Source organism: Corapipo altera, unplaced genomic scaffold (genome assembly GCF_003945725.1).
Source record: "Corapipo altera isolate COAL_440 unplaced genomic scaffold, ASM394572v1 52, whole genome shotgun sequence".
NCBI classification, from domain to species: domain Eukaryota; kingdom Metazoa; phylum Chordata; class Aves; order Passeriformes; family Pipridae; genus Corapipo; species Corapipo altera.
The window spans coordinates 3,232,159-3,250,968 of record NW_020884930.1 but is presented as its reverse complement, the minus strand read 5'-3'; the positions used below and the strand labels follow the sequence as shown (position 1 = coordinate 3,250,968).

The window sequence follows — 18,810 nt, the reverse complement described above, 5'->3', positions numbered from 1 at the left end:
CGACGTTCAACGGCGCCGCCCAGCACGCGGCCGAGCCCCGCGCGAGGGCCGCCCCGCCCCGCCCGGCGTGAGGGAGGCACCGCCACAGCGCCACCGACCGCGAGCGGCGGCGCGGAGCCCACCGGGGTCGTGGGGCAGGGGCGCTGCCGACGGGCGAGGTGGGCTGGGGATCCCCCCCCCCCCCCCGGCCCGAAGGAGGGGGCGAGGAGGTTTTGTTTCTCGGGGGGCTGTGGGGCTCCGGGTGCGGTGGGGCACGGTCAGTTTCTGGGGATTTTTCACCAATGTCGCGTCAGTTCTCTTTCACGCATTCAGGAAGGAGTCTTCCAAAGAACACTTGAGGTGGGCCCTCGTAAGATGCGGGCTGCTGTCAGTGTCCAACTTGTTAAGATACTAAAAAAACCCGGGTCCCACAGAACTGCTGCTGGGCCTGTTTGCTGGTGCCAGAGGGATTCCCTTCTCTGGGCCAGTCTCCCGTGGGAATAACTCCCGAAAAGCAATGTGGTCTTTATAAGGGGGAAGTCTTGCGATGCTTCCCCTGCTGCACTAGTCTCTCATGGAGGTAGTTTATTTCTCCGCTATTTAAACTATTCTTCCTCCACTTTTCCTGACATTAGTCAGAACACTCCATGAATCAGGAGGTTGGGCTGGATAACTTGTTGCGATCTTTTCTAGCCTTTTCCCAGCGGGGTGGGGCAAGAGGGGCAAAATGTGTTATTTTGCTGTCACCACACAGCTTTTTTTGTTGTCAGAATGCTATAAAAATACAGATGCTGCATTCTAGAAGCTACGAGCTAGCCTCTTAAACAGTTTTTCCCGTTTTTAAAAAGCATGCATATCATTTGCAATCAGGGTATAGAGGAAAACTTGCCCCCCCCCTTTTTTTTTTTTACTCTTCCAATGCAAATCTGTATTATTACTACCTCACTCTATGCAGAAATTTATTATAAATATGGTTTAAAGAAGCATTCCTAATCTGGATAAAATGAAATATGGCATCTGTGTCAGTAGTCTTGGTTAACTGAGCTGCAGGAATTTTCATTGCTGCTTTTGACTACAGCTTTCAAGTCTTCCTTTTTTAAGATGAGCAGGTAGGAAAAGCAGGGAATCAAACCAGAATTTTTTTTCTAGCTTTAGTTAAGTTGTTTTAATTCAGACAGTAGCCATTTAACAGTTGGTTTCTAGACCCGAGTGGATTCAAACTTCATGTGTCGGAAAATTGTTACTTGACTGTATTAGAAGTTCAGTGTTCAAAAAATTATAGTATAGTAAACTTACAGGTGATTTTTGGTTTTCTTTCTATAAGGCAAAGACAGGTTAAAGTGGGGTGTGATACTGGGCATATTTCAAAAAGCCTAACTTGTCTTTTCCTGTTCCCTGCTGAAAATGGATAATGTAGTTGTAACTCTTGCAGTCATGATCGTTTGATTTTTTTTTTTTTTGTTATAACAATTATTCCCTTGTCTCGTAAAGTTTCCTAGAGAAAATAGAATTTCAATATAGTTTTTATTGTGTTGATAGTGGTTTCTATTATTCTTTTTCTCTAAAAGAAGCTGAAGTTCCTTCAAATCATAAAATCTCCCAGATTTCAAAGGAGATGGAAGTGGGAAGGTGATATATTAAGATACAGATGTTACAAATGAACATTTTACAACTGATTGTTTACTTAAAGTGGGAGATTTGTCTGCCCACCATCACCTTTGCAGTTTTTGGTGCTTCTGTAGTAGCTAAACTGAGTGGGAAGATACAAAACTGAATTAATGTGACTAAAGTAGATATTAAAAAACAATTCTGTAGGTTTATATATGTATGTAAGAGAACTCCTATCGAGACAGCAGAGTGTAAGAGGTGTGCTGATGTTAATTAATTAAAAACCCATTGAATTAAATTGTTAGAAAACACCTTCATTTCCATCACATGTCCCCATCTCCTTTCTCTAAATGTACACACAGATATTCAGGGAAAAAAATTTTTTGGAGAGGAAGCTGTAGGGTAACTCAGTTGGAAGGAAAAATGAGAGAGGTGTCTGATTCTGTCTTCATGCAAATTTTATCCAGCATATTCAATCATATAAAAAAATTTCTGCATCAGACCTTTTCTGCTTTTTCCTGCCCAGATGCAGTAGTTTATTGCCTTGTCAAATGCAGCTAACGAGTGGTAGGTAGGCTGCTCTTCTTCCTTAACATCCTTTTCTTAAACTGAACAGTCTCTAATAATTTCAGCTGCTTTTTTGAAGTGCAATGTTTCAAAATGTTGCAGAAGCAAAAAAGTTTATTGGCAAATCCCTTCAGCCAGCACGACCTGTGCATCACCTGTCTTCTAAACAAGGTGAGTAGCATGGCTAAGGTACAGTTCAGTTTGCCAGAGTTTTGGTTATGTTTAATGAAATAACAAGGACTTGTAAGGTGACTTGGTTTGTTTTGGTTTGGTTTGGGTTTGTTTTTTTTTAGGGACTTTGTTCAAACTATAGTGGTGAATAAATATCTTGCCATGTATTGATCTTATTACATTATCCCTGTGATAAAATCAGAATTTAAACTTCAGGGTTATGCAGAACTCTTTGGTGCTGTTCTTCTAGCTTGGCATCTGAAATCTGGCTTCAGAAAGCTGGATCAGGCTTCTCTGTTAAATTTGGATTTCTTGGGTTTGTTGACACCTGCTATTGAAAACATAAAGCACACATAATTTAACAAATAGATGTTTAGGTTTTATTGCAAGTCCAATGCACTACTCTGCTCTATTCTTATGTAGCCTTCATACAAGTTTAAAACAAAAGATTCCAAAAAAGCTTAAGAAAAATAAAATCATGCAATATTTATGTCAGGTGAGAATATTTTCATTTTATTTATTTATTTTTTAAATTTCTATGTGGCTCCTAGATATTGCAGTGTTACAGCTGTTATTATTGTTAAGTTAGAAATTTTCTGACTGATGTGGACTGAGTCTAAGTGATGTGATAAATTTTGACTTTCTATAAAATTCTTTCAAGAAGTGGGAAAGGGGTCTTGTGATGAGCTAGACCTTTTAGGCTGTGAATAAATGCCCACATAATCTCTTTGCAGTCAGGAATGTTCTTGTGGTAAGTTGTGTGGAGTCTGTTGAAATTATTTTTCCCTTAATGTTTTATCTTCAGCAGCATCAGCCATTGCATTAAACGTTCAGACTGAGTTACCTGGCAGCACTGAAGTATGTTTGCAGAATAAGGTTAACTGGGTGAGTACTGAGTAAACAGTAGATGATAAAGTTGATGGCGTGTGTTCTAGCGTGTTATAAGTTGGAGGTCACTTGATCCATTATGCTACCAAATGAAAAGCAAACTATTTCCCACTAGGAGTGTCCTTGAATCAGAAGGTTTTAAACCGGGAGTGTCAGAACTGTTAAAAAGAATTATGAGTTTCAGGAATGCCTTTCCTTGGTATTTGCATGCACTAGTAGCTGAAGAATGCAGCTTAGGAATTTCAGATTCTTATGCAAGTCTGTGTGGCATTACTTTAGTCTTCGTTGTGAATTTAAGACAGCTCGTTTGAAGTACACATATCTAGTCTTTGCTTATTATGTGTAAATAATAACATTAGAATTCTTTTTGTTGTTAGCACATGCACAAATTCATTTGAGACTTCACAAAAGTAGGAAATTTAACAGTTCCAGTGATTATGTTTCATTCACTGTGCTGGACTGGGCAATAAGTGAGCTCTAGCATTCAGAAAAACAGAGGCACTGTAGTGCTTTATTGCCAGAAATACTTGGGTTTGGGCATGGTACAGTGCGTCCTTCAAACTTTAAATTGGTTGTAGCTGTTTGCTGCAAAATGAAGTTTGAAGTCTTCCAACTGGAATGCTTAATGTTTCATAGTCTGAATTTGATTTTCTGTTGCTTCTGATGTCAATGTTCTTCAGAGTTTGTTGATAGTTTGTGTGGGTTTTTTTTGTTAGAACAAATGCCTGTTCCTTCTCTTTTTCTTTTTATTTTAGAAGACTTTTAATAATCCTTATTGTATTAAGCTTCTGGAAGCTGCCTTTGACTTAAAAAAAAAAAATTAAAATAAAATCAAGGTGTTAAGAGCCTATCCCTGATCACATATAGGGAAATTAACAGTTATACTTGTCTATTGAGCAGTAGTTATTGAGAAGAACAAAAACCAAACTATTCCCTTTTGAATAAGCCTGTGGTCAGCAGTGTTGTAGTCCTCATGTCAGTATACCTGTATTTTTTATATTTTTTAAACTTTTTCTTTGGCATAGGATATGGAAAAAACCCATTAATAATATGTTTGGCTGTAAACTGTTTCATGGGTACTCCAAATACCATCTGAACAGTGAGTGCCCTTCTTGATGGGCAACATGGGCCTGAAGGCTGGCAGAGTAGCTTCATAGAATATTTTTCTAAACAGAAACATTCTGTATTTAGTTCTGAAGATACTAGGACCTCGATCTCGTGACAAAGAGTTGCCTATTATCACTATTTAATCAGACTTGATGTTGTAGAGCAGTTGGCAGGATGATGTGATGGGACGTGGTGCAGGAAGAAATGCAAAAATACTGTGGTGACATTGGCACATTACTGTAAATTGTGCTTTGTCATGGTTGTCTTTTTCTTATGGATTTGAGAACATGTTGAGAGGGGCACCCTGTGCTGGGTTAGCAAGTGGCTGGAGGGCCGGGCCCAGAGTGTGGTGGTGAATGGTGCTGCATCCAGTTGGCAGCCGGTCACTGGTGGTGTCCCCCAGGGATCAGTGTTGGGCCCGGTTCTGTTTAATATCTTTATTGATGATTTAGATGAGGGGATTGAGTCCATCATCAGCAAATTTGCAGATGACACTAAGCTGGGGGGGGAGTGTCGATCACCTGGAAGGCAGGAGGGCTCTGCAGAGGAACTTGGACAGACTGGAGAGTTGGGCTGATTCCAACAGGATGAAGTTCAACAAGGCCAAGTGCCGGGTCCTGCACTTTGGCCACAACAACCCCATGCAGCCCTACAGGCTGGGGAGAGAGTGGCTGGAGAGCGGCCAGGCAGAAAGGGACCTGGGAGTGCTGATTGACAGGAAGCTGAACATGAGCCAGCAGTGTGCCCAGGTGGCCAAGAAGGCCAATGGCATCCTGGCCTGTATCAGGAACAATGTGGCCAACAGGTCCAGGGAAGTGATTCTTCCCCTGTACTCAGCGCTAGTGAGGCCACACCTGGAGTACTGTGTCCATTTCTGGGCCCCTCAGTTCAGGAAGGATATTGAGGTGTTGGAGCAGGTCCAGAGAAGAGCAACAAGGCTGGTGAAGGGACTGGAGCACAAGTCCTATGAGGAGAGGCTGAGGGAGCTGGGGCTGTTCAGCCTGGAGAAGAGGAGGCTCAGGGGAGACCTCATCACTCTCTACAACTCCCTGAGAGGAGGTTTTAGCCAGATGGGCATCAGTCTCTTCTCCCAGGTAACTGTCAGTAAGACCACAGGGCATGGTCTTAAGCTGTGCCAGGGAAGGTTTAGGTTATATGTTAGGAAGAAATTCTTTCCAGAGAGGGTAATTAGGCATTGGAATGGGTTGCCCAGGGGGGTGGTGGATTCTCCATCCCTGGGGGTTTTTAAGATGAGACTGGATGTGGCACTTAGTACCATGGTCTAGTAACCACGGTGGTATTGGATCAAGGGTTGAACTTGATGATCTCAGAGGTCCCTTCCAACCTGACTGATTCTATGATTCTGTGATTCTATGTAAAATCTTTGGATTTCTTTCTTGGAAAGAGCCTTTGAATAGCTAAGGCATATGAAGACTGGTTGAACATCACAAAGCAGTTAGAATTAGCAGTATGGGTTCTCTGTTAACTTCATTCTCTGAAATACCTAGATTTTTCAGATTTTTTACCAGCAGTTTTAGTTTAGAAATTTAGTTTAGTTTAGACAAATCAGGAGAAGACAAATAAATTTCAACCAGAGGAAATGGAAATGTGAGCAAGGTGAATAAAACATAAATATTTTGCCATTTCACAATTTGTAGTCTTTACACACCATGAAAGCTGATGAACTTACAATACCAAGTGTTAACTGCTGTCTCTGTGAAGAAAATAAGATCTCTCCTGTTTTCGACAAATGCTTCCCAAAATTTTCAGTTCTTGTCTCTTTCCCATCTAACTCAGAATGTTGTTAAAATTCCTCAGCCAAACTTGTGGAGCCTTTCCAGAGCTAAGACAAACTGTGGATAAACTGCTTTCCTACTTTCCAGAACACTCTCTTCAAGGTTTTGGCAGCTGAGGGAACTCAGCATTATGCTGTAGATGCTGTTTCTTGATGCTTATGAAACCTTTTTTGCCAAGTGAGAAAATCCAAGTCCATCCTTTGGTCTTAAGGAAGTCCTTCCTGCTTTTCTTATTCCCCAGTGTAGCAGGTTCTGGCTGCATTCTGGGTGAGATAACAAAAAAGGAGGAGATAATTATGTTCTTTTTAAAAACTAGCAATACCACTGTAAAATTGTTTAAAAATGGCTCTCAATTGTGCTTACCTGTATTGCTTTGTTGAACTGTTCCTTTATTGTATGTAGTAAAGAGTAACAAACGTTCTACAGTTTCAAATTAAACTGTGCTACAACTGTTATTTTTAACTAAGAAACATACGTCCCTGTTTTAATGTGCCTAAAGGAGATAAGCTTCATAACTTTCCTTCCTATTTTAGTCATCTGAAATGACTGAAGTGAAGATCTTATCTCAAACTGTGATGCTCTGTCAACCAAAACAACATGAATCAGGAGCAAAAAAAGGTAAAATACTGTATGGAGAGCTGTGTCAGGATTGCATTTTCTGGATGAAAGACAACTGAAATATGAAGTGATGTGGGTTGCATTTTATTTTTTTCTGATTAGCCAGTGCATTGGTAGTTTGACTCTCTTCTGTACCACAGTTGCAGAGTAATATGAAACCTTTCTGGTTTTAACATAACACTCTAGAGAAGGTGTAAAATTTGACCATAACTGAGGTGGGAAACTTCCACTGGTAGACTTGCTTGCATGTAAGAGTGTAACTGTTTTTAAACAAACCCAAACAAACCCAAGAAAGCAAACAAAAAACAAATGCAAGAAAAAACAGACCTCAGCCATAAAAAAATACTTTACACAAAATCCTGGTTTTGTGTAAATTGCTTGTGTGTGTAGAAGTACAGATTTGAGTTGCATCCTTTAGCCTGTTACAGAGGTCAGTCATGGCATACAGACTATTGCATGTTATCAATTAAAAAACTCAGGTTTTTGGCTTACTTGTCCTACTCTTACTACAGTGGTTCTGAAAGACTAATATTTATATCATAAAAAATGAATTAATTTCTCTAATGATGAGTTCTGGGCAGGTGATTCTTGTGTCAGTACTGTCCTTAAGGTTTGCTCCTTATGCTTTTCTCTTTGTACTGCCTGTCAGTACAGGTAGAGCGTTGGTAGTAGCCAAAATTTTACTCTTTTTTTTTCATTAAGGAATAATCTCAGATTTCAGATGAATTCTCACAATACTTCTCTGCCCTACTTCCTACCTAATTCTTCACAGTTAAACATGTCACAGGAACTGCATGAGTGATCCAGCTCAGGTCATTGGTTCATTGAGACAACTTCTTTTGTCTGCATCTTCCTGTATTTAATCATCCTAGATCTCCATCTGTAATCTCCAGTCCTTAAGTAATCTCTGAAGACTTGGGTGTTCTGTTACTCTTAGAACTCAAGAACTGAAAGAATTCTCTTAAGTTTTATTGAACCTTTCCTATTTTTCTCAGTCTGAGAGAGGTTACCATCTCTCAGGTTCTTGAGCAGTAATTCTACTCTGTCGTGTGTTACTGACTTGAAAGTAAGTCCATTCAAGCTCAGGTTCATTTCTTCTATTCTTGATCTTGATTAATAGATTTCTATGCTTTAGGTCTAGTCGGATGTCAGTTGGATGTCAGGTTCTATCTTTTTGGTGGTGGCATTCTGATCCCTTTCTCATCAATTCTGCTTGTGGTTGTAGAGACTATTGTGTTCTGCAAGATCTTAAATGGCTTCTCATCACATCCTGGTCTCTTGTATAAAAGTCATCATTTTGGATGTTGTTCTGTGGTTAATTGCTCTTAGATGCCTCCCTTGAGTCTACTACACAATTTTCCACAAGTGTTTTCTCACACTTATTTTCAAAGGGCTTTTGTTTGCTGACTGTTGTAATCCTTTCCTTCAGAGTAACACAGCTTTAGAGGTTCTGCTGTTCAGCTGCTGCTTACAAATAAGTCTTTTGTTTTCTTCTTTTTTTTCCCCTCACACTGTAAAATTTCTTCTGGAACTCCTTTTATCTTCATCTGTACTTTAAGTTCTAGATAATAATTTCCATTTGGTATCTGTTCAGTGGTACTCTGCCTCCAGTTATCTGTCTCTGCAGTTGTTAAATGCAGCATAAGGTTCCCATGGGCCCACTTCTTGAGTTTTTCCAGGTCCTTCTGGATGGCATCCTCTCCTTCAGGTGTGTCAAATGCACCACTCAGCTTGGTGTTATCTGCGAATTTGCTGAGGGTGCACGTGACCCCACTGGTTGTGATTGATAAAGATATTAAACAGTATTGGTCCAGATATGAAACCCTGAGGTACACCACTCATCGCTCAGTGATCTCCATCTGGACATTTAATTGGATACTCTTTGGATCATAGAATGGTTTAGATTGTAAGGGACCTTAAAAATCATCTAGTTTCTACCCCCTTCCATGGGCAAGGGGGGCACCTTCCACTAGACAAGGTTACTTAAAGCCCCATCCAGCCTGGCCTTGCACACTCCCAGGTGTGGAGCATCCGTATCTTCCCTGGGTAACCTTTTCCAGTGCCTGACAAGGAAGAATTTCTTCCTCATATCTAATCTAAACCTACTGTCCTTCATCTTAAGGCTATTCCCAATTGTTCTATCACTACATGCCTGTGAAAAGTCCCTCTCCAGCCTTTTTGTAAGCCCCCTTTGGGTACTGGAAGGCTTCTATAAGGTCTCCTCAGAGCCTTCTCTTCTCCAGGCTGAACAACCCCAACTCTCTCAGTCTGTCTTCACAGGAGAGGTTTTCCAGCCTTGTTGTCAACTTAATGACTCTCCTTTGGACTCACTCCAACATGTGATTGGATGCAACTGCCAAACCAATTCCTCATCCAGCAAACAGTCCACCCATCTAATCCATTCCTTCTGATTTAGAGAGAAGGATGTTGTGGGGGACTATCTCAGAGGCGTTATAGAAGTCCTAGGTTTTTAATCAAGGGAGGGAAAAAACCAAGCCATAAGTTTTCAAGTATTCTTGTGTTCTTTAAACTGTTCTTTTTAAAATTACCCACATGCCCTCCCACAGGTTCAGCAGTTATTGCAATCACCTGTGGTCAAAGGCAGAAAAAAATCCCAGTCATAGTTGACTTTGTCACCGTATCTTTTGTCAACATCCTACAGTCTGAGAAACAAAAGTGTAGTCCATCAGGTGACTGTGTAACAGTCTCGCAGGCAGCCCATGATTCCTAAAGGAATAAACTTCTTTGTCACTAAGGACCAGAGATAAAACTTGTCCCTTCTTTTTCTAATTCCTTTCCTCTTGTTTCTGGTCTTGCTTGAGAATATCAGCTTAAAATCCGGACACAGCTAGACATGTTGTATCCCAAACTGTGCTGGAGTGGAGACACTGCTATGAACTCGAACAATAACCTGCATGCTCTAAGCAAAACCCTGACTCTTGTTGATTGTGTGTAATACCCTTAAAGCTATTTCACTGGTTTTAAACTGTTTGCCAGTTTACATGCAGCACATCTCACCATTACTTTTTGGTGTTAAAAGGCATCCAACTTAATAGCTCCAAGGAAAGAGACACTTTATTTCTGTTATGTCTCCCTTAGAAATATGTACCACTTTGGTGTGAGTTATTAACAGATTCTTCTAGGATTTCAAGACCAGTTTGTGGTGTTTCTGTTAACTAGAACAAGATACAGGGAGTCTGTCTCTAGTGTAAGGTTAGATTCACCTTTTTTTTCTTTTGTGTTAATTTACTTGTGAAATGCTCTGTAGTTTACTACAAATTGTGCTGATGCAAAGTAAGATTGAAATTACTCCTGATTTTAATACTGATTTTTATATTTCACATGCAACATTTCCACCCTTCTAGAAGTAACCAGATAATTTTTCTGAATTCCCAATGTTAATGCCTTAAACAACAATGTCGAATTTAGTGATTTTGTATATTCACAGAAAGGATCCAATACAGCAGAGATTTCCTTCTGAAGCTTTCAAGTGTTTCTCTCTCTCAGAAGAAGCCAGAGTTTCTTCCTGATCATCCAGTTGTACTTGAGAAGCCAGTAAGTGCATTTTTTTTGCATTAAGTGAAGTTATAAAAACATTCATGGAGGTTTAGACAACCCATTGACAGGAAACATTTTCCCTCAGACTAGCCTGCCAAATTGGTAAAACCTTCAAAAGACAGATTGTACAGTTCAGCTCTGTTACTTTTGTATGTAACTCCCCCAGTTGGTATTTGACATCTTACTGTGGTAAGTACCATATAAAGAGAAAGGGTTTTTTGTTTTCAGGAAAAAGGTTGGGTATGTTTCCATATGTTCAAAATAAAAGAGAACAATTTTGATAAATTTCCAGCTTGGTGAAAGTCTGAATCCAGTGTTTAAGTTGTCCATGCATCAGTGTCCACTACAAAACTATTAATGAGCTTAATGCAATTTGCATTATCAATATATCTGGTCTATGGTTTTGGGGAGAAATTAATAGAAATGAGTGATGAATATGAAGGATATCCAGGTGTGCTACCTTAACCTCTGTGATGAAATAATCCTCAAATATTTCATATCCTAGGAGAAAAAAATCTACTGATTAGCATTCCACAGCTTAAGTTTGGGAAAATCTTCAGGGTAAATATTATCATGTCAAAATAGGCTACATATTAGGCTGCTTTTGAGGCTATTGGGATGTAGTTCTGCTAGAAATAGGTTCCTATTATAGAGAAATATGTCCAGATGATTACTGTGTTGGCCCCATTTAGAGGTATTTTTAAACTTTTAAAATTTCTACCCTTTTAAAAAACGAAGTTAAACTAATATATGACTGTAATTGGCTTTTGCTGATTTTCATGTATTTCTATTTGTCCTCAAGATGAAAGCTTTATTTGTTTGAAAACCTGCCTTCAGATAGGGAAATTTCTGCTCTTGAATTTCCTTACTTCCCCTTGCCCTGTCACTTGAGTTTCTAAGGGGGGCAAATTTCGATAATCTATACACTTTTACATGGTTACATTCTTAGGAGAAAGGAGGACCCCAGGAGCAATTAAATCAGTGATCGAATTAACTCTAAAATTTCTCATGACATAACCAAATGGCAAATAATTGGGTAGAGGGAAAGAAGGATGGTAAAAACTGGTAGGAGCCAAGATGGATTGCATGTGTTTTGAGAGATTGTTTTGGGGCTGGAGGATGTACACCTGTAGCATGATGTCATAAATGTATCCAGTTCTATGTATATAGTCTTGTCTTAAGAAATAAGGCTATCTCATGGTTTGTGAGGCCTGCTGTTAAAGTCTTTCCTCTGCTTTATGTTAGTCATATGTTTGTAAGCCCCCACCTGCATAGGCTAGTTTGTCATACAGATACAAAAAGCAGTGAGACTTTTGATTCTATTCAGCTTCAAAAGGAGGTGGGCAAATTACAAACCCTTATTAGTCAGGATATTGCGTCAGAGTAACGTGAAGTGTATCACTTAGCTATTGGTATTGGTGTCTTAAGCGCAAAGGATGGGTGGTTGTGTAGGAAACTGAAGGAAAACAATCTCATTAAAAGAAAGCAAAAACTTTCATTTGATCTTGAGGAGTGTTGAAAAGGATATTGCAAGTATACTGGTCTCGTCAGTATATGAAGGTGATATTAGGTTGCCAGTCATGCTTCAGAAGTTAGTTCCACATTTTGGTTGGTGACAGTCTGTTTTTCTTTTTTTTTCCTGAATCGACTAGAATAAATATTTTGTTGTTAATATAGGATAAAACTATCCACTGGTGTATTCTAGTGTTGAATGCTAGTGTAGACATTGAATTTTTAGGAATTTGGGAGTTTTTTTGGAGGCATAGTAACACAAATTAAACTCTTAGGCTCTGTGAATGTGGACCGTCTTAAGATGTACTTTGTATGTCTGTGTGGAAAGACCTGCTTGCATTTCACTAAGCAATTTCCTCATTGGGAAGGAAGGCAAAAAAATTACTATTGCTTCCAATAGCATGGGAAGGTCTCAGTTACAGTATACAAACCTTTTTAGAATTTCTGAAATGTACTGAAATAACAATTTTGCTTGTGAGACACACAAACCCTACCCAGTAGTCACTTTCTTTATTAAGATTGAAGCAGTTGGAGACACTAAGTTTTTCTGTATGGGAATCCAAATACAAGAATCTGTGACTAGAGTAAAAGCTGAATCTTACCTTGGAACAGCTTAAACTTGACTTGGCCTGATGACTGATAGATCTTACTTTCAGGTCTTGTATGTTGGTGTGAAAAGACACAGGTTGAACTTCAAGAATGAGGAGTGATAAAACAGATGTTAGAATAAGAAGGGAAAATGCAATAGCGTGAGAAGGCACCTGGAACCAAAGAAAAAGTGAAGATAAGTTCAGAACTAATTTATCCAGAAATGACAGTGATTTCAGGCTCCTGGTGCAGTACAGGGTCATCAACCTGGCGTGTTAAATTGCCTGCTTTGTGTGACACCTTGCTTATCAAGACAACGTGTCAGAGTCGGAGCATTCCACGTGGAAGTAGAGAACAGATTGATTAATAGTGGGGAGCCTATAGGACAAGTACAAACAGCTTTAGTTTTGATGTGAAGTGTTTTCTGGGTGCTGTTTCTTTCTCATCTGTTTAGTTATGAGACAGAATTGTAATCTACAGCCTTGGTTTGGGTTTGGTTCTTTTTTTTTTCTTGTTTGTTTTTTCTTTCATAAGCATGTTTTTGGTAGCTTTTAATGAATTTTCCTGGAATTGTTTGGTTTGGAAAGGACCTCTTAAGATCACCTAATTCAACCCCTCTGCTCAAGTAGGGTCAACTAGAACAGGCTGCCCAGGATTGTGTTCAATCAGGTTTTGGATATGTCCATAGGCAGAGACTTCACAATCACTCTGTGGAGAGATTGCACGTGTTGCAGTGCTTGGTTACCCTCACAGTGAAAAAATTCTTTAGGGGAGGCTGTGAAAACTGTGTCTCTTTCATTAGATCTTACTGGATGTTTCCACTAGTTAAGAAGAAAAAACTAGATAAAAATCTTCTTCGTAGCCTCTGTAGTTTCTAGAAAGGTGTAGTTTCTAGATACAGACTGATTTTAACATCCTGTAGATGGGCTTACATGGTAGTGAGAAATTAATTGAATGTTGCTTTTCTGAGATCTCTACAGTAAGTGCTTAGGTGGCTTTCTGTGCAGTTCTACTTGTGGCATCCTGTTAACAAGTCATCTAAAGACAGTACTCTTTAGTAGAGCAGTACCAGAAATGGCAGTAGAACATTTGTATCTTGATGATATAATTGTTCAGGTCTCGTTTTCAATGGAGTGTGCAAAACCATTACTTTTCTGAACAGTTGGTGGTCTTCACTTGTTCCATTATCCATCCTATTTCCTCTACACTTTGGTTTTCTTCGTGCAGCAGAAATAAGACCCTGTGAAATTTTAGAAAATACCTGTTTCTTCCTGTCATTGCCCAAATGCTTTAAGAGACAAACCTTTAATTTGTAATGCCTGAGATGGTAATATGATTAGAGTGAAAATAAATAATTTTACATATTGCTGTGGCAGAATTTTGTCCTTGAATTGTTTGTGTTATGTAACCATTGGTTTTCTTCATGCAGCAGATTCTGTGTGAGAAAATACCAGTGTGTTGACTGATCCCATGTTATCCATTTTTCTACAGACAAAGCAGAGGGATTGATGAGATGCATGTGTAAATTAAGTGAGCGATGCCTAAAAGTGGCAGAAGGTGGCCTCCAGATAAATTTCTGATGACAAACAGACAATCCTACAATATGTCAGTGACATTGTGTTTTGGACCAGGTGGTTGTCAACAGTTTGCCACTGAATTAAGTATTCAGGCAGTTCATGCCTCTCTTAAGACTTTCCTCATTCTGAATTTTTGAAGGCACTGCTGAAGTATATGCCCATTTATGACTGAAAGTTGTATTTTCAGATGAAGAAAACATCGGTAAAGTGACTTGTACAAGGGAAATGCTGTTGTTACAGTTAGTGGACTGTGGACTGCGTTTGTCCCAAAGGACAGTGACGTTTTTTTGTGATATGGGGCTCAGGGTTGCCTATACATAGCTCAGCATTTGAACAGATTTTACTGTATTGACAAAGTCTTCTAGGAAAATTTTAGATTAAGTCTCTATGATTAGTGAAAATAGAACGGTTTGCTATTAAAAAAAAAAAATCAAATTGTTAAATGTACATGGAATAGGAAAGAATTATAAGTGGACCCAAATGAAAACTGTTTAAATGACCTGTTATAACTGAAGTAATTTGAGGGTTGGTTTGTCTTACAGGTAAAGAACAAACCTTTTATTGACATATGCAAGAAGTGACATGTTGTTTGGAAGATCAGAAATCCATCAATGAAGGAGCTACATATGATGTAGGTCTTCAAAATTTTTGAAGGTATTTGGGTGCCTGCAGATGGAAATAGGACCCTGTGAAATTTTAGAAAACGCCTGTTTCTTCCTGTCATTGCCCAAATGCTTTAAGAGACAAACCTTTAATTTGTAATGCCTGAGATGGTAATATGTATACCGTGAAAATAAATAATTTTACATATTGCTGTGGCAGAATTTTGTCCTTGAATTGTTTGTGTTATGTAGCCATATATTTTACCTGACCATAAACTCTAAACCAATACTTGACCGGGACTTTTTGCTTGCCCCCAACTGCTTTCCTAAGAAATAATGATGGAACAACAAATACTGGCTGTGTCATATCTGAGATGTCTTAGGGTATGTACTCCTCTAGTTTGTTGGGGTTTTTTTTTGGCAAAACTTCACTTGTTTTCTTTCTTAATTTGAAATCTTCATTTTGTCACAAGATATTCCTTAATATTTTATGGATATACATGCCTTCTTTCAAGGTATGAAGTCTCTTGTTTCGCTAAAATGAGAAATCTTCTCTTATCGTGGATCAGAACAGGAGATATACCTGTGCACTGCATTCCTTGAAGTTCTTTGTAAATAATGGTCCAGTGTTTTTGACTTTGAAAAGTGAAAGCAATGGGCAAAACTTAGCAACAAGACAGATTTTAATCACATCTTACATGGGTAAATGGGTACACCACTGCATAGTTAATTCTATCACTTTTTCCCTTAAATTTCCCTTAAATCTAATAGTGAATGAAAAGCAGTAGTTGAGTATTTCCTGAAAGAATCCTTCAGTTTACAGGCTTCTATAATAGTTATTTTGTATGAATATACTTAACTTCAAAACCCATATTCAAACCTACAATAACATCATCTGAACACTGAAGGCAATCTTTTAACCTGTGTCAGAAATGATAATAAAAGCTAAATGAGAATGTGCTGAATGACAATTGCAGTAGTGCAGAAACCTTTCGAGTTTTGTTTGATAGGCACTAGATTTCTTTCCCTAGACCATGCAAATAAATCATTTTGTTGGTTAATTTTTAATCACTGGATCTTTTTTCCAAGTAAGTGTTGAAGACAATTCCTTTGTGTAGGTCTCAAAACTCTTAACTAAAACTTCTCAAAGTCCTTGTGTATGATTCATCAAAGTTTGTGTTTACTAGTAAATATACAAAGGAGAATAACTGCTAGAAGCACATATGACCTAGTAGAACTTTTTTCACCCCTCCAGCACCTAATTGACATGAAGTTCTAAAACAGGTTATTTTAAGAATGATTTTAACTTTGTTTTTCTTTTTCATGGTGAAAAGGAAAAATGTCACAAACTTCAGTGTAGAGTATAATTTTTCACTTAAGGATTTATCCTGCAGCTCTGTCACATGTCACTGTATTTCCTTGGTTGGTATGTTCATAATGACAAAAAAACCTATACCATACATTAGACAGACTCTTGGCACGGGAAAAACAGTTGTTCAGGAATATTTTGCTTTTACTTTGCTAAAAACAAGAAACTAAACTTACAGTGATGTCACTTGTAAGGGTAATACAGTTATTTGGGTGCCTTTTTAAAAATGGACAGATCAGTAGTAGCATCATGTCAATAAGGGAAACCTTCAGACCAGTATTAAAAACATTCACTTTTGCTGAGTTACCATCAGATTTAAAGGTGAAATTTGTCTCTAACATGGCACCTAAATTTAGGTGTGCAGGTATCACTTTCTGACATCCACATTTGTGTAGAGAACTTAGGCCTCATGAATTTTATTGTCAAAGGGCTTGATTCAGTTGCCTAATGGTAGGCATCTGCTGTTATCTGAGACTGTCATGTACTTTTTGGGTACTGCTTGTAACCCTGGGCTGCTAGATGAGAGAGTGGTCATGTAGCATGTAGAGCTTGTCAAGCTGTCATGGAGGTGTGAGGGAGGTTACAGTGGTCGCTTTCCTATCATTCTTGAGCTGAATGCCTCAGATACGGGGGACAACACTATGACTTGTTAGGGAATCAAATATTTCCACTTCCAGGTTTTATAGAATCATAGATTACCCTGAGTTAGAAGGGCCCCACAAGGATCATCGAAGTCCAACTCCTAGCCCTGCACAGGACAGCCCCAAGAGTCACACCACGTGTCTGAGAGCGTTGTCCAAATGCTTCTTGAACTCTGTCAAGTTTGGAGCCATGACCACTTCTCTGGGGAGCCTGTTCCAGTGCCCAACCACCCTCTGGGTGAAGAACCTCTTTCTAATATTCAACCTAAACCTCCCCTGACACAACTTCAGGCCATTACTTCAGGTCCTGTCACTGGTCACACAGAGAAGAGATCAGTGCCTGCCCCTCCTCCTTCCCTCAAAGGAAGTTGTAACTGCAGTGAGGTCTCCCCTGAATCTCTTCTTCTCCAGGCTGAACAGACCAAGTGACCTCAGATGCTCTTCATACGGCTTCCCCTCAAGGCCCTTCACGATTTTTGTTGCCCTCCTTTGGATGCTCTGTAATAGCTTTGTATCTTTCTTATATTGTGGTGCCCAAAATTGCCACAATATTCCAGGTGAGGCCACACCAGTGCAGAGCAGAGCAATCCACTCCCTCGGCTGGCAGTGCTTTGCCTGGTGCCCCCAGGACATGTTTGGCCCTCCTGACTGCCAGGGCACTGCTGACTCTACTTTCCATCGACCAGGACCCCCACATCCCTGGATGTGAAGGTGATCTGGCTGCAACATCTGTCACCCCATTGATCAGCCGGGTTGATTGAGCAGATCTGACTGGCTACAGGTTGGGGGTGTCCCCTTCCTCGTCAGTGCTCCATGTGCGTCCCTCATGAAGCTGCACACTCTGTCACAGAGTGACCTCTGATGGTACTGTTTGTTGCTCAGGGGTGTACAGTAGCCCTGTTCCCCTGCTAGAACCTCCCAATGAGCTCAAGGTTTATGGCTATTTGTGTTCTAACAGCAGTTTCTCTAATGACTTTTCAGTGAGCTGCCAGAGATCTAATAAAAATATTTTCTGAGTGGTCAGGGCATAGAGTTCAAAGCAAATTAGTTGTGAAATGTTAAGTCTGGGGATGTGTAATGTCTTGACAGACAGGCAGGTATGTTTCCTCTTGTGAGGGTAGGGGCTAGAGTCTGTGAAGAGAAGATAGTACTGCCTTGTCTTCTTGTGAGCAGAAAACATCCTGTGTGAGGGAAGTTCTCTGTTAGCACAAAGAGGTGGCCCTGTGTTTATTCTCTTAATTAATGACTTACAGCATCTCTGCAGACGTGTGAAAAGGTGTGCTTATGGTCATACCTCTTTCTTCTGTCAAAGGAGACCACAGCAGCATTATGTAATGATTGTTTATTAATGCAAGATTGAAACTTTTCGCAAATACTTAGTCATACAAATCAAGATGTACTTCTCTGTGATTGTTTGGACTGAATATACACAATAAATATCATAGTTGTCTTATTTCTTATTTCAATTTTTAGAATACATCATGTCTCTGAACTAGTCACAAGAAGAGAAGGTAATAAATATGCAGTTTTCCAGATTTTAAGATGGATAAAGTGGAAAAGATCGCATCCATAATAACAAACATTATCACATCATAAATTCATAGCCCAGCACACCTGTACACTGCTATATGAATGTTGGTGTAATGAAAAACAATGCAACATTAACATTACTTGGAACAGCTTCTAGTTGTTATCGAGGACCCACCACGATGCTGAAAGAGAAAATTTATTTATTTGTTAATATAAATGATATTTCTGGTAAAAATCCTAAATAAAATAGCCATAACATATATATAGAAACATTAATTTATATATGCAGCTGATACTGGTGAGAAAGAATACTCAGAATACTGGGAAAGCTGAGTAGAACTGGTGGGGGCATGGCTTTAGGACAAGAATTTATATCACCTTTTGAAAACATCCAAAGAAGCATTAGCATGTCATAGGTGTGGTTGCATAGAATTAAGCACCCAGATCCTCATTCCTGTGCTGCTGCATGTGTCAGTATTTAAGCTGAGCACTGTGTTGTCTGGCTGGTTGTGTTACCTTAAATAACTTTCTTCCCTGGTGACATTAATCAAATCTGGTGGTGTTTTTACACAGCTCTGCGAATTAATAGTGTTTTGTCCCCAAAAGTAAGATAATTGATGAACTTGTAAAATATCATTCCCGTAAAAGGATCTGTAATCACCAGATTATAGACAGAGCTGGAGTGAAGCAAATGTGTGT

At 39.3% G+C, this 18,810-nt stretch overlaps 2 protein-coding genes across 5 annotated transcripts in view; one reads left to right on the top strand and one right to left on the bottom strand.

Moving 5' to 3' along the window:
* The first annotated feature begins 51 nt into the window (after window positions 1-51).
* CUNH8orf88 (chromosome unknown C8orf88 homolog) lies at window positions 52-14,865 on the top strand. 4 transcript variants are annotated; one of them, XM_027659168.1, is made up of 6 exons: window positions 52-158; window positions 2,220-2,325; window positions 3,134-3,210; window positions 6,650-6,734; window positions 10,183-10,289; window positions 14,512-14,865. In XM_027659168.1, the coding sequence occupies exons 2-6, from the start codon at window positions 2,238-2,240 to the stop codon at window positions 14,548-14,550; spliced, it is 396 nt and encodes a 131-aa protein (XP_027514969.1). In that variant the 5' UTR covers window positions 52-158; window positions 2,220-2,237; the 3' UTR covers window positions 14,551-14,865. The 4 variants fall into 4 exon arrangements, with proteins under 4 accessions (XP_027514969.1, XP_027514972.1, XP_027514970.1 ...); XM_027659171.1 differs by lacking the exon at window positions 14,512-14,865 and adding an exon at window positions 10,378-10,479; XM_027659169.1 differs by having other exon boundaries at window positions 76-158; window positions 2,234-2,325.
* Window positions 14,866-17,908: 3,043 nt separating this feature from the next.
* Window positions 17,909-18,810, bottom strand: part of NECAB1 (N-terminal EF-hand calcium binding protein 1) — an 80,227-nt gene continuing 79,325 nt past the window's right edge. The window contains exon 14 of the mRNA XM_027659157.1: window positions 17,909-18,293. Within this exon, the coding sequence (XP_027514958.1) occupies window positions 18,265-18,293 (29 nt within the window). The 3' untranslated portion in view covers window positions 17,909-18,264. The remainder of the gene's footprint in view (window positions 18,294-18,810) is intronic.

Coding starts and splice junctions, on each gene's coding strand:
- CUNH8orf88 (XM_027659168.1), top strand. CDS start 2,238: ATGTTTCAAAATGTTGCAGAAGCAAAAAAGTTTATTGGCAAATCCCTT. Junction 2,326..3,133: donor TCACCTGTCTTCTAAACAAG/GTGAGTAGCATG, acceptor TATCTTCAGCAG/CATCAGCCATTGCATTAAAC. Junction 3,211..6,649: donor TGCAGAATAAGGTTAACTGG/GTGAGTACTGAG, acceptor TTCCTATTTTAG/TCATCTGAAATGACTGAAGT.